The 15,979-nt window shown below is 41.4% G+C and overlaps 1 protein-coding gene across 1 annotated transcript in view; it reads right to left on the minus strand.

The window, feature by feature from the left end:
• Positions 1-1,257: 1,257 nt before the first annotated feature.
• Positions 1,258-15,979, minus strand: part of cpxm2 (carboxypeptidase X (M14 family), member 2) — a 30,050-nt gene continuing 15,328 nt past the window's right edge. Inside the window, exons 5-14 of the mRNA XM_056365253.1 lie at positions 15,785-15,869; positions 14,433-14,583; positions 12,979-13,067; positions 10,472-10,595; positions 10,065-10,261; positions 8,040-8,219; positions 6,794-7,091; positions 6,320-6,459; positions 5,414-5,513; positions 1,258-2,786 (exon numbers count right to left, since the gene is read on the minus strand). Of these exons, the coding sequence (XP_056221228.1) occupies positions 2,530-2,786; positions 5,414-5,513; positions 6,320-6,459; positions 6,794-7,091; positions 8,040-8,219; positions 10,065-10,261; positions 10,472-10,595; positions 12,979-13,067; positions 14,433-14,583; positions 15,785-15,869 (1,621 nt within the window). The 3' untranslated portion in view covers positions 1,258-2,529. The remainder of the gene's footprint in view (positions 2,787-5,413; positions 5,514-6,319; positions 6,460-6,793; positions 7,092-8,039; positions 8,220-10,064; positions 10,262-10,471; positions 10,596-12,978; positions 13,068-14,432; positions 14,584-15,784; positions 15,870-15,979) is intronic.

A 15,979-nucleotide genomic window follows, 5' to 3' on the forward strand; every position in this document is an offset into this window, starting at 1 on the left:
AACTTATCTTTAACAAATTTTTCTAGCCATGATCCTCCTCCTTGCTGATCTGGTTGTCATCTTTGATGTGCATTGAGCCCACAGAGAGTCTAATCTGTCTCCGGGGCTCTGGAGTAGCGGAGGGAAGAGAGGTTAAGAGCTGGTTTACCAATCCTGCATGGCGACTCACTCCTGTGATATCCAGGGCGGCACTCTAACACTTCAAAGGCTGGACGGACTTCTGAGAAGCGTTGGCCTTTCAACTGTTGGCAAGGTCAGCTGGTGCCTGTGTCTTCCCACACATCTGCACGGTATCACAGCTGCAGGCCGCAGCGGCTACACTGCACACCCTGCACACCGTGCAACCACCCTCCCCCCATCCCACCCTGATCCACACCCACTATCACTCAAAGGGATCGTCTGCTGTCCATATGGGAAGAAGTTTGTCTTACAAGTTCTCATCAAGTTATCTCATCAGCTATTGGACAGATTGCCATGAAATTTTGCAGAGATATTCATCGTGCCCAGTCCCAGAATCCTACTGACTTTGATCATCTCCTGACTTTTCCTGTAGCGCCACCAGCAGGTTGACATTTGGATGGATTGCCAAGAAATATGGTAGACATTTCACTAACCTTGTTTCATTTTACAAACATCCAGCTGTTCTCTTATTCTTCTTCCTTCCTTGCTAGCTTGGTAGTTTGTCAGTTTATACAGGACTGAAATAGATTCAAGTTTTTTATGTAAGGCATGCAAACAGTGAGGTTGCCTATTGTACCATCTCCATACATTGACACAGTAACTTTAATACCAAAAATAACGGTTTATTTTCATTTTGCATTTAAAAGATTAAAACTTGAAAAACCACCCGGATGACCCCTTCAATATGTAAAATCCCCCTTACATGCTGTACAGATTCTTTCTGTTTCAAATCAAAGTCACTGACTCCGGTAAAGAGCTGCAGGAAGCATGGTAATACTAAGAACCTCTGATATGTCTTATGCTCTCCAATGCTCTGAGATGATGACAGGTGTGTGAGTCTCCATTCAATAACCTTTGGAGGAAGAGAAAAGAGGTTAAGGTCTTCCTCTAATTGCATGCTGGCCAGAGAGAAGGAGGGTCGGTGTTGTTGTCAGAATAAGCTAGTGATCTGTGGAAGCCCCAGCAGAGCTCTGATAATTAGAGCCTTTCCACCCCGACACTCCTGCGATATGATCACACTGCTGCAGAAATCAAATGAGATGATGCTTAAAATTAACCACAGTGATTACAATTAAGTTATGGGAATGTAATGGTGTTTATTTTCCATTAGGGAGGTTCAATCAAAACAGGAGCGAATGTAAAATCAGAGATCATTTTGATATTATCATCTCAGTAAATCACTCATTACTGCAAACATTTTGACTTTCTTTATCATTTCCGATGTGAAGTCCTCTAAAATACTTTGGTACAGATTGATTTTATATGTGTGTCATTTCCAAAAAAAAAATTGCTAAATGATTATATATGAATATGATGAAGTATATCGTCATGCATGCTTGCCTGTAAATGAACGTTAACATTTCCAACATTTATGTGATTTTCACATTTTCACATATCCAGCTGATGCCCTGTGCACTAGGTTGCCCCATTAATTGGAACAGATTCAGTAAATGTGTACCAACTGAATACTGCTTTCTCTATAATTAGTACTAATATTACATGGTTCTTTCCAGGAAACTAAATTACTTGGAAATTCAAATTGTGTAATTGATTGGACATTACACACCCTTATGCAGACACTTTCAAGGTGTTTTCCATGAGTAAAATCCACACTCTACCACATGAGCAGCTTAATAAGTTCAGTTTGTGCAAACATAGTCTTTAATAGTCTTTAATTCTTTAATGATTTGCCAAATGCAAAGTTTATAAAAAAAATTAATCAGTGACACACAAAAAGCCACCGTGTCCACAAGTTTCTTAATGGACCAAAAATTGTACAAGTGCAGGTAATAAAGCTTTTGTAATGGTTTACATGTGTTATATAAGTTAATAAGTATGTACATAATGACAGTCATGGCCATTTCTCAGAGTGGCTAAAATTAAATGCTAAGACATATTCCTTATCTATAGTTTGTATATCAATTTTCTTTTATTTAAAAAAATAAGTTCTGAATTGATTATATTCTCTTATCTGCCATTTCAGTATTTATACTTGTGTCACAAGGAGTGATGGTAGATGTATTATAGACTGAAAAAAAAGGGGTTGAACAAACATAGCCCTTGATAGAAAGAAATACTTTTACATTTACGGTGGATATCAAGGAAAGCTGAGATGACAACAGTCGCCGCAGAGAGAGCTTATGCCTGGGGATGAAACCAAACTAAACAAAAAAACAAATAAAGCATCCCGTTTAAATTAATCCACATTTTCAATCTCCAAACACTAATTCCTCTGACAGTCCTGTGGAGGAATCTGACAAAGGTCCAAACCCAGGCCTGGAGTTCACCCCAGTCAGATCAGAGCAGATGTTTGTTTTCAATTTTTCCTGCAGCTTCCTCATCCTGTCATTATGTTCCCGTGCGTCTTTCTCTGGTCCTGCGAGCCTGGAGCTGCCTGACGGGCAGTCTGATGGGCTGCTTGTTGAATTTTTCCATGATTTCTTTGATTCGTGACAGGTTGGTGCGGCCGATGATGAAGTCGCACCTGGTGGCGCCGATCTCGTAGCCCACCTCGCACTTCCTGCTGCTGAGGCTGTAGCCCTCGGCCCTGGCTGTCACTCTGTACTCTCCGGGGTTCAGCAAGCGCCAGTAGTCACCATCAGCAGCTGAAAACACACACACACACACACACACACACACACACACACACACACACACACACACACACACACACAAACACATCAAATAAATATTTCGTATACTCATACAAACCTTTCCAGTTTGCCGCACTGAACTCCAAAAAGCAGGAAAGTAAAACTTGTAAAACTTGTAAAACTGCTTTTACACAATATGTCAGTTTAATGGCAGTAGCCTATTATACATCTTCAGCAGCACAAAATGTTGTTGATACACAGCAGTGGGAAAAACTGAAGTTAAATAAAGTGGATGGTTCATCTGATGACGTGACCCTTTATCAAAGTTTTAGCCCACTAACCATAACCATATTGCAGCTAAACATTGCATTATATCGAATCCAAGTTTCAGCTCACTGTTGATGTATGTAAAATGTAGCTTCACGTTGGCTAATTTAAAGTATTTTGTTTCTACAGTGTCCTATCTAACTAAGCCAGCTTCTTCTACCATAAGAAATATTAACCATTGGTGACATTTGTTATGGATTTAGTCTGATTCAGTTTGATGGAGGGAAAAATTCATTAATACTGTAAAAATTATGCTCCTTTGTTCATGAAAGGTCCAGTATAATATACTTTTAATAATCCCTATAAGGCCTTGTACCTTTTTGGGTTTCATGACTTCACAGTGACCCCTACATATAATACAGTCTCGCTGTATTTGATGATGATATGTTTGCCATCCTTTCACTCTGTCAACTTCTAACATTTTCCTTCATCATAATGTATGTTCATCAGCTTTTTTTTTTTTTTTTTTATCACATGAAACCAAATCACTGTCCATCCCATTTTTTTCCACTCACTTTTTTTCCCCATAAAAATGATCAAAGTGGTACTTCAGCAATTCAGCATAGCACTTCCATAAATTGAGGGTCCAAAAGCAGCAGAGGGTGAGACATCAGGACTCTTAGCCTCTAATAGAGACTTCAAGTGGAAAAAAAAGAAGAAACAAGCTTAATTCTTTCTCTTGATAGACCAAAGAAGACAAATTTCAGAGTAATAAGAGAAGTACAGTGAGCATGTTTGATCTTTTCTGCTCTCAGGGTCAATAAAAAAAACACAAAACAAAGACTGATCTAATTACTGTTGGCACAACCTTTAGCAATACCCACTTTTCTCTCTGAAACTTTTTACTACAGATGCTGCACCCTCAAGGGTTTTACCTACAGTATAAAGGACCATGTTAACATGAAATTTAAGTTAAATCACAACAAGCATAACAGTTACACATTATTTGTGCAACAGCAGCAGTATGCAAATCTTGTCCTAGAAAGCTGAATTTGAACAGCCTACTAAGCAGTGGCAAAAAAAAGAAGAAGCAAGCATCACAAAAGCTTTAATCCTAAACCTCAAATAAAAGTTAGAGAGTTCTTTGTGTTCTACTTCTGGAAAGGAGGTGTTCTGTATTCCTATTTAGATTTTTTAAAAATAGCTCTGCTTTGTCATGCTGGATTTTCTTGGCCACACCGTGCTGAACGCTGCCTTTATGTGACCCTGGGAACACGAGTGCTCTTGTGCTGTATTTTCAGCCGTTGACTCACTCATAAAAACGACAGTGTCACTTCCTCTCTGTCATCCAAACACCCACCTGACACGTCTGAATGGTCACAAATGATACATGATAGCAGGTCTGTTTCTGCTGCTGATCTACAGCCGATCCAAACAGTTACACATGGACATCTGCGCTCACATTACTCACATTGAGATGGCAGAAGGGAATCTAATTGTTTCCTGATATGCATCACTATAAAATGCTAATGAGCTAATGAATTCTTTGTTTGGCAAAACATCTTTCGTTGATGTGCATCAATAGCTCCCAGGCTGTCTGTCCGTCCTGCCTTCTCAGTGATCTACGGTCGATTCATCCTGACGAAAGGACGACTGCTTTCGGTTTATAAAGCTTATACGGTTCCAAAGCAAATTCAAAGCAGCTGAAAAGGTACACTTTTCTAAATAAATAGCCTAAAAATCTATCCCGACTGCAACTGAGAATAGCAGGGTTTCTGAGAGGAAGCGGTGACTTATACTTAGTTCCAGGAATAATAATGGCTAATGTCCTTTTGGACATTCGATTTCACGCTCTAAGTACAAAACTACTTTGGCTTTGAAGGCTGCATTTTTTAGGCATCAGCAGAGATTGCCTTGAGGACGCACAAATCGATAGTCAAATTCAGAGCAGAGGGCCTCGACAACACTGGCTATGACTGTGAATTGAGTCAAACTCCAACTCAAATACATCAGCTGCTTTTGTTTGTATTTTTTTTTTTTGTTCCATCTTTACACCGGAAGACTAACTTACTGTAAGAGTGACTCATTCCTGAGGAATAAGCTGAAGTGTAGAGACAGTTGAGTCAGTGCACCCTGAGGTATAGCTGCTGCTGCTTTGACTGCAAAATCTGAGCTTACTCACTCACATAAAAATTCAGGGATGAAGGGAAAACACATCCACATGCTGCAAAAAACACAATGGCAGCTGCTCGTATCCAGACAAACTGGAACTGAACACATTTCTGAGGTGTTTGTTTTGTAATGGTGGCTTGCTCAAATGAACAATAGCTGAAATTATATATAAAAGTCAGGTGAAATGCAATATATCTTACCTGTGCGAACATCGTGGCCGATGCCCTCCACTGAGACGATGGCGTTAGCTATTCCGCGACCTTGCAGGTCCCTCACTACACCTTTGATCCCACGATGCACCTGCATATGAAAAGCATGGCCCACGCAGCCATGTGTGAATCCTGCCCTAAGTTTACCCCATCAACATCTCCTGCATAATTTAATACAATGTATATTACAGGATAATGATGATGTGATGTATAATGTATGACGCACAGTGTTTGATCTTCAGTTTAACGGAACACTTTAACATGTCGTAATATTTTTTCTCCTCATCCAGCATCAATATTTCAATAAAGGCTGGCCCCAGCAGGGGGGCTGGCTCCTCTGAAGTCCACATCACCAGACAGAATACAACATAACAGGCCGACAAGTCTGTCGCATTTCTTCTCGAAGTGCAGCTGAGAATACAGCCTTGTTTCGCCTGAATTTGGAGGACGGGACCTTTGCAACCCTCAGTATCTTATAATACTTTGCACTGCTCAGTTATTTAATGAAATCAGTTAATAAAATCTGGAATTTCTTTTTTGCTTTGGCCTCGGTGTCGTTCAGAGGATCCAGTGGTTTCCTGTTGGCCTTTTCTGCAAATTTCAGAGAGGCATCAATTTAGGTGTCTGACAGTTAAACTATTCTTCACTGTGTATAGAGTATGTGATCAGCTCGTATGGTATCAGTACGGGACTTGTAAGTGAGCAATATGGAGAGAAGAATTACAGAAACAAATGAATGCGGACAACCATATCCCTGAAATAACTCCAAAATTATAATATAAAAAGCATGTGTATGTGTGGCGTGTTTGATTGTGCTCAGGTTTCCTTGTGTGTGTGCATGTGTGTGTGTGTGTGTGTGTGTATGTGTGAGCTGCGGGGGCTACTTTGCCTCTGTACCTGCTCCATGAAGACGAGAAGAGACTCGCGATTGTTCTCCCACTCCTCAGGCAGTTCGCTCTCATGAGGGAATTTGTCACAACCCACATACATCGACAACTCAAAGCAGTTGGTGTGCAAGTAGCTGAAATCATTCATACCTGCCAAGAAAGACCAAACGTATTTGTGTATAGGGCAGCATCAACCTAGGTCAACATTTTGTCAGGTCAATAGCCAGAATTTGCGGCGATAATTAAGAGTGAAATGGGGTCTAAAGCCCTCTCACTTTTGCCTGTCTTTGTTTGTTTGCCTTTGAATTCTTACATGATACTTTGAGCCAAAACCTAGAGGCGCTGAGGCAGCCAAAGGGGTTCAGTACTGAATATGCAGATGTGGGTGCTAAACAAAGCTACAGCTCAAAGGCTCAGAGCTGAGCAGAGAAATCCTGCATAACACAGTGTTAGGCTCAGTGAGAAAACTGCTATGGACACTAACTGCCAGCCGCAGTGTGCCAGGAAGCTCCGTTGACGGTGCCGTCCTCCTTGGCAAAGTCTTCTGTGTGGCAGACCCGTCGGTTGGCATCAGTCATCAGGCGGTGGGTGGACGCGTAGGAGAAGGCCAGCCAGCGGAAGACGTGGTCATCCGGGGTAGGGGTCTGCTCCCTGCTCACCCCCTGGGAGCGAGTTTTGTCGTACGGGAAGGTCACCACCAGCTCCCCTCCCTGGAGGTTACCGCCCAGCACAAAGGGCATCTTCTCCATCCATGCTATCAGAGCCCGTGTCTCCACGGCAACCTACAGTTGGGGGACACAGGAGAGGGGAGGATAATGTAATTCATCCAATCACCTGAGTACCGTGATTGCTAAATGAACTCCCTCAGGCTGAAAACAATTTCACCACAATGTGCTTTCAAGCGGGACTGATAAAGTCATCAAAAAGGTTGTTCACACACTCCCATGCTGTAAACTAATTTTACTAATATTTATTCTGAAAAGTGAACAAATGTCACGTGGGTTCCAGTGGCTTGTATTTGCATGTCACAATCAGGAAATTAATCAAATTGTGTCTGTTGTTTGGGGAATATATTTAAACTAGCCCTGCTATCTTAAAGCACCGGTTGGGCCGGTCGGTGAGGCGAGCGAGGACAGTTTTCACAGCTTCCTGAGCACAGATGGGGATCCCAGCTCTGCAGCTGCTGCAGCTATTCTGGAGGCTATGTGTGACTCACTCATGGCTCACAGTAACACAACATCCAAACACTCGTGAGGATGAGCTTTTAATAGATTGCCGGTTATATTTTAGCTCACAGCCTCTTCGTCACAAATAGCAAATGCATCCGCTTCGCCCAAAATAGACAGCGCTGATATGCCCACATTGCTGTTTTACCCTTTTCAAGAGGCGGACTGTCTTCACTGTGAGATTTGTTTTTTAACTGGAAAGGGCAGGATGTGATCATAATTTGTGACTTATAGGTGACAATTAGTATAGAAATGAATCGGAAAACATTTTATTAAAGATGCAGCAGGAAGATAAAAATTTGATGGTGTTACTTCATATTGTAAACGATGAAAGCTGTGAGTAGGACTTTGGAGTGGCCTATAACACAAATGGTCAGTGTGGCATTTCTGTAAACCATAGTCTTAAAATTGCCTGCCTTTAATTGCAGGGATGTTGAAATATACACATTAAATGAGTTTAAAATATAATACAACATTTTATCTAACTGAATCAGTCAGACTCACAGAGGCATTTCTGGACTGGTACCACTCTGGGATGGGCACATGGTGGTTGAACATTTTGCGAGGGATCCACTTCTTGGCCTCGGCTTCCCACAGTATGGTGTTGAGATCGGCGAAGTTATGGTGAATGTCTATTCCATCGTTGCTCCATCGACCGAGAGACCAGCCGCTGAGCTCTGAACCCTGGGTAACAGGAAAAGCAACAGAAACACAATATGAAGGAAATTCAGAGAAAATTATAGTTGTGGCATGGTTCAGATGGCTTGGTGGGGAAGCATTGTATTCATCCTTTAAGATGCCCAGCAGTGTAATCAGATCATGGACAGCAGCAGAGGGGACAGGGGGTTCCATCATCACATCACAGCTCAACCAGGGGCTACATTTGAACAAGTCATAACACTGCTGTCTTCCTGCTGATCACAAAACCCACCAGTCCACACATAGGCAGCTGGTCAACCAAGGAGCATGCTGTAGAGAGGAGGAAGGTCAACACCGGCATCCAAAAACAACTTAAAGGTGCTATATGTAGCCTAAGTTTTCTCTGCCGCCGAACATGGTTTCTTTCAGGGAGTGGGTGGTGGAGGTGGTGGTGATAATGGTCGCTTGCCAACAGCTTCAGCTATTGATGTGTTTATAACACAAGAGGTTAGAAAACACCCTCAGAGCAGTGTTACTTCATCCTCTCATGCGGAACGGAGGCTACAGTGATTCACTATCGGCCCAGGGTCTAGCTGGTTAGCATGCAAACTTCAGAAGAAGAAAAAAATTGATAGAAATAGAGGCAGCAAGAGTTAACATGGGCATTGCTTTCCACCGCTGGAGACTGCTCTTGGTGATGACAGAAATTACGTTAGTTTGCTGGCAACGTTTCTTCTAGACTGAAGTAAACAGCTGTTAATGCTAACAGAATGCTAGCAGAACACTGCTTATGCACACATACACGCACACGCACACACACACACACACACACACACACACACACACACACACACACACACACACACACACACACACACACACACACACACACACACAGCAGGCCCAGATCAACTCTATCAGTTCAATGGAGATGTGTTTTTGGTCACATACATATCAAATCCAATATTCATTTCTCTTTAGCTTGTTTGAGCCAGTCACTTATTTACTTTGTCTCCCCATTTGGTGCTAGTGGCGCCTAAGATTGTTTGCTAGAAAAAACTGGCTGTGGTTTTATATGAAAGGTTGGTGAGAGCCAACTCAACATTTAAAGCTATGTGCAGCTGGGGAACCAAACAATGAGCCAAAAGAGGCTAAAAGCTGCTAAACTGTGCCATGGTATAGAGTTAGGCATTTATTCTGAAAGGGTGCGACACTACTAGTGACCCTTTTACATTACACATAGTCATTTGATTCAATGTAGATATCAGAAATATAGCTTAATAAGGCTATAATCATTGCACCAGCCATGATAAAATGTGATGATTTGATCTGCCCTTTTACAGGCCTCATGGTTTTGAATAGCCTTATCTCTTTTAACTGTGCATGGTAACTGTACATGGAAATTAGCACCATTAGCTTTTGTGAAACAGAGTGTTATAGGACATACAGCACACTTGCACATCAGGTCACCAAATGACATGATGTCATTGACTGTGCCGAAGCCAAGCACTGTCAGACTCACTTATGTCCTCCTTTACTTGTCTTTGTGTATTTGCTTTTCATTAATACAGGGCCTTTAATCTTACAGGCCTGCAGCTGATTTAAAACCATACCAAGCAACATGTGTTTCAGTGGTATTTTACAGCAGAACAGGCAGCCACTTCTGTTCACTTGTATAACACATATACAGACTTTTGGACCTCACTGTATGGCTCATCAGGGCACTGTTCATTTTATATATTCAACCTGTTCATTCAAACCAATTTTCTAGCATGCAACTGCACCACATGTGCTCTTATTGAGAGAAGACCTGCCAAGCAGATATGGTGCTGTTTTCACCAGAGGCCAGTGCGTGATATGAGGTCACTAATGGCCGTCTTGCAGACCTACCACTTCAAAGGCTTTCTCGTACCCATCGGGGTTGACAGATGGCAATAGATGGATTCTGGTCTCCTCAACCAGGTGACGTATCCTCTGGTTGCCAGATAGATACTCCAGACACATGAACTGCATCAGCAGGAGGAGTAGCTCCCGTCCCAGCACCTCGTTACCATGGGAACCTGCTGTGTAACGAAACTCTGGTTCACCTGGTCAACAGGTTCATAAAAAGGGAGAGATTGGGGGAAAAGAAAGAGGAAGATTAAATATGCAATCACTGTGACTACATGTGCAGCCACACAGAGAAAAACACTCCGAGGAACACAGTGTGATGTCTCTGATGTTGTTATTATTGTACATTAAATTGAGCAATCACGTCCTGTTGCATCAAAACTCACTGTTGCCTTAAATACACTCACCAACTTCATGCTCTCCCGGGTTGTCAGAAATCTCTATCGCATACAGCTTGAGACCGCTGTGGCTCTTTCCTATGTTATAGATCCGGGTGATGTTGGGGCACATCTCATTTACCACCTTCATAAGCTGCGGAGCGTAAAATAATCAGGCATCAGCTCTTAATAGATCATATAAAATCTTACCTAAAATATCTTTTACACAATAACAACAAATTTATTCAAACATTAAGAAAAACAGTTTTGAGATATTTTCATGTTTTGCAGCTTCTTCTCCGCAACATGTGAAATATAGTGTGTAACTACATTTCTTGTAGGTCTGGTTTCTAGTTACTTCACAAACAAATGATCTCACACAAAGAAGCCATAATAAGCTCATAGTAAATAGGAAATTGTGCCAAATAACTTATTTTTACTTGTTCTGGAACTTTCTGCCATATTTCATGGCCTTCATCGGTCGATGAAGTTGCCACAATATGGACAAGAAGTTATAAAAGTGCTCACAATAATGTAAAGTTTGAATATCTACTGTTCAATGATAACTCCATCTGCTGAAAGCTCCAGGACAAGCGAGTAAGTTAACCTTGAGTTAAGACTGTTTTGTGATTTCAAGGTAGAGGATAAACTGTCAAGTTCAAAGTATAGATGGTAAATTTGTTCAAATTAGTTGCTTGTGGATGAGCTAAAAGATGGATGAGCTCATTATCTAATCATTTAATTAGTTATAATCATGAGAGCACACATCACAATCCTGATGAAGCTGAAAAGCTTAGTTTCTGAGTGAAAAAATTAAAATAAATATTTATATTTTTTTACTTATTTCGTCTTGAATATTAGATTCTATAAAGAAATACCTTAAATTTTCAGAGGCTTGAGGTATTTCTACTCTAAATTCTGGGTATTTGAAGCCTCACAATAGTACAAAATAATCTCCATGTTATTAGAAATTTCAAAAGCAATATCACCAGTGCTGTGACACAGACCTTATTTAATATCACTCTAGCAAGTGAGGGAAGCAGTCAAGGTAATTATGAAGACAGGCTCATAGAGGAGCTGATTAAAATAGCAGTGACTATCATTTACCCGTATGGGCATGAGTGAAGACACAAAGAAGTGCAGCAAGGAAAAAGACTAAAAAGCTGTTAAGTAGAGCGACTGCATTAATGTCAGAAAGCTGTGTTTACTCATTCTTCCAGCTGCTGCCGAAGAAATTAACCAGTCTGGAGGGATGGGGTTTTAATTAAGTCTGGGTTGAATCTTGACTATTCTAACCAAGTACGCAAACATCTGCTTTTGTTCATTAAACACAAGATTACATCCAGTTTAATAAGACACAGAATCCCCTCGGTAAACATACCTGGGTCGTAGTTAGCGGAATCAATATAGAACATTCTGTTTTAAAGGTCTTTTAATACTATACAACCGAGTGAGTGTTTATTTTTCCTTATGATAAAACTGAATGGTGCTGACGGTGTTTAAATCTGCTTATAGCGACTATATATTTAGGCTAATGCTGTCATTAAATGAGGCTCCTTGGCTGGGATGTGCCATGATAATGGCCAGGGAATGTGCCATCCTCCTCTTTGAAGAATGTGGACAATGTTCTTTCTTTCCACCTCCTTTAAAATGGTTTTCTACTGTCCACGGCAATATCAGTATTCCCAGGGCTACTACATTACAGTCAGTTCGTGATCAGGGAAAGGACAGTCCTTAAGAGATATCTTTTTCACTCCTCTCATGGGGTATGTACTTTATTTGAAAAGTCACAATGGCCTATTTCCACTCTGAGGTCCTTTCACAGCACTATTTAAAGTGCCGTGGACAAGAGGGAGATATGGTACCAAGGTACCTGCATGGAGAAAAGAAATGTCAAGGGTGAAAAGGCTGTAGAAGCTGAGTTTTTAAAAATAGTCCTTCCTTTCTCTGTGAAGGCCTATAGAGGCTGGACACCCAGTGCGACACACATTAGCCTAAAAGGTAACAAAAAAAAAAGAAAAAGAGAAAGAGAAGACAAGTCTTTTTAATTGTTCATTTTTTTGTGGCTGGGTTAGAAAAGAGGGTCGTTGTACGACTCTACAGAGCCAGCGTTAATTGGACTAAGTCTCATTGTGGGTCATAACAGCAGGTTAGGACACCAGTAGCAGACTGCTTGGCACAGGAGGGCCGCTACATTAGAGACGATTACGATTCACAGCACTTGTACCTTCACAATCACTCAGTCACAGGGTACACAGTGACAAATACAGCTGTCCTCCTTGTCGGTACAAACGGGCTACTGTTCATGACAACTATATGAATAAGTAATGACACAACCGAGGAGATGCTGTATGCATTTTCATGTGGCTGGCAGCGCAGGGTTCATTTGTTGCTGTTGCACACTTTGTTCTTGCAAAAGGACACAACTCGTCTGGTGTTGGCTCACAGTTACGCAGGATGTTTTATTGCTCCATGCTCTGGTCTCTTTGCTGAATAAAAAATAAGTAGGCTGTTGTTTCCTGTTCGCTGTGACTCACCTGTCTCATCTCTTTGTAGCTGTGGTGTCTGAAGTCCAAGTCGTCTGTCGTGATGACTTCATTGCGTCTGTGATAATAATTATTTGGATCTGCAGGGAATCAGAAAACATCCAGTAATTGATATTCAGAAATTAAAGAAGGCTTTATTTGTATATTACTTTATTTATAATGATATCTAAGGAAAGGAATGATCAGTCACACCAGGTGTGTAAAGACTATAAAAGCTGAGCATCTGCTCTCTTTCCTCATGTTCAGCCATATTACTAAGAAACATATTTTCTCTATTGTTTATAGTGGTGTCTAGCCTTCCAGAAAGTTCTGGTATTTTGTGCCAAGGTTTCGAGATAAGTGCCTTTGAGGTTTCTGTCGGCATCCCAACACAAAGGACGTGAAATTTAATTTAATGTGCTGTGCTCCCAGCGCTCAAAAGTTACACATTAATAACTCAACAGCAACCTGGCTTTATAGAAACAATGTCCCAGTTACTGTGGATAATCTCGACAGACGTTCCTGTGCCGAGTTTTCATTGGGACTATTTTTTCAGAAGAAAATGTTTCAGTGAAAACTGTCTCAAAACCTGCAGGACATAAAATCAAAACTGCATGGTTTGATACAGAGGTAAGTAGGAAAGCCTGAGGGGTAGGTTTGTGTTTAGGGTGAACTGTCCCTTTAACCAATACAAACATTCAAGTCAGTTAAAAAGGTATGCTTTTTATAAGGGTCACATGGCTTTCAGACTGAAAACAGCCCTGCAGTTAAAAAAAAAAAATGCAAGTGGCTTTGTTGGCGGGGGCGTGTGGCTTCAGGCACTGGTGAGTCACTGAAATCCAAGAGGTCCAGAGCCAAAACATGGCACAGCAGTTTATAACACTATGAAACAGGAAAGTAAATAATCTGACACAGTCCACATAGGTTAGGGTGGATGGATCAACGCAACCTAAGATTTTAACACAGGAAGCAGCTGTTCATTTACAGTTTCCTCAGCAGTCAACACTGTTTTTTTGATGTTGTTTTTTTTTTTTTTTTTTAACCAAGACTGCAGTCTTTCTCCGACTGTAACTATTTATTATTGTTACCATGACAACAAAGGTCTCCTAACCATAACAAAGTTATTATTTTAACCCAAACCACCCAACCAGCTACGTTCTTGAGAGCACTGATCAACATACTGTGTTGTCGTTTAATTTAGAGGATTTTTGGGATGATTATTTAACATTTCGTCACATCGATGACAAGGTAATCTACCTGAGCTTCAGTGTATTTCATTGGCCAACACAGGGCCTTGTCAGATGACTTTTCATTGCTCTTTTCGTTATTTTTTTGCCGGAGCCCTCAGCGATCCCACTGTATTGATGTAGTAGCCTCATTAGAAATAAATAAGCCTGCTTCATTTTTTTTTCATTCATTCATTTGGAATTATTCATGTGCCTGCTTCGTCCATACAAACCCGTCACCTGGCATAGGACAGCCAAGGATCTCCACTCGCATGCAGATGCTGCCGCTGTGGAACCAAGAGCGAGGGTTGACTCGGATGTATCGAGCGACCACCGGCGCTGGGAAGACGTTCCGGACTGGGATCTCCTTCTCCCTGTTGGCACTGAAGATCTACTGAGGCAAACACATTCAGCCCGATGGTGATTTAACACTGAAGAGCAGGATTTTTCATTTCATTTATTAGTTTATTTCTCAGAAGGTGATGGCTTTCGATCAACAGCTGTATAGGGGCCGAATGTAGCCTACTATGCTAATTGTCATTAATTGTCCTAGATATTAAAAGGCATAAATAAATAAAATATACATTCAACTTTATCTTTAAAGTTGAATGTACTGTATGTATGTTTGCTTTTGGAAATAGAATAAATTGATATCCCTGGGGCGTCGTGTAGCGTAGTGGTCTAAGCAGGCGCCCCATGTGTAGAGGCTACAGTCCTCACTGCAGTTGGCCCCGGTTCGAATCCCGCATCGGACGGCCCTTCGCTGCATGTCATTCCCCCTCTCTGCCTCCCTGTTTCCTGTCTCTCTCCACTATACTATCAAATAAAGGCATAAAAAGCCCAAAAAATATACTTAAAAAAAAAAAAAATTGATATCCCTGGGAGTTTATTGTAAATTCTAATGTCCACCGTCGGACTTCTTCTCTGCACCTTTTGGCGTTTTTGAAAGACAAGCAGTGAAGTTTGGCATTTTGCGCAAAGGGAGGGCGAGCTGGTGAGCGGGAAGCTTGTATCGGAGACTAAATCAATGCAGAGGCATTATCTCCCACATCTATGACATCACCAGCCGAGGGAGCTTACGGTTACACCAAAATTTCATTTGTGGGGATGTGAACCACAGCAGGGAGCAACGGAGATATGATTCTACTCAAAAGTATCAACTTAATCAGATCTGCATGTTCACTGATAATGGGATTATTTATGTGGTTGTTATTTTACATCCGATGCATCAGCGATTAGTTGCTGTAGTTTGTTGTCAGGGTATCGCTGTGTTTGGTTTCTGTCTATTCAGTTACTTCAAGTAGAAAAGAGAGGCAAGATGAGGTCCCCATCTGCTTGAGGATCATCAGTATTTACTATTCCCTCTCAGCTCATTAAGCTTGGAAATAAGCAGAGACCCAAAGCTCCCTGTGTAATTGCTCTCAAGCAAGAATTAATTTTTCTGTCTGCTTCCAGTCAGTCAGGGACAGACAAAACAAGACTCCTTATGAAGCTACTATACAGTGAGAAAGAATAATAACGCTCAAGCTCAAAAGCTTTACTTTGTAGATGTTGGGAAATGTGCGTTTTTAAATGTCATGATTGTTACTCACCAAGTCCTTTGAGCCGTTCTTCAGAGTGATCCAGGTGTGGCTGTCGTTGCTCACCATGACCTTGTACGAGGTCACCCAGTCACTTCTGTTATGAGAGGAGGAAAAGAAATATCCTGTCAGGCTGAATTCAATGCAAATGGAGCACTGAGGTGACGGCGAGGAAGTCGCTCAGCACACATCCAGCCGCGCTTAAAT

The sequence above is a fragment of the Seriola aureovittata genome, chromosome 21, assembly GCF_021018895.1.
Source record: "Seriola aureovittata isolate HTS-2021-v1 ecotype China chromosome 21, ASM2101889v1, whole genome shotgun sequence".
NCBI classification, from domain to species: domain Eukaryota; kingdom Metazoa; phylum Chordata; class Actinopteri; order Carangiformes; family Carangidae; genus Seriola; species Seriola aureovittata.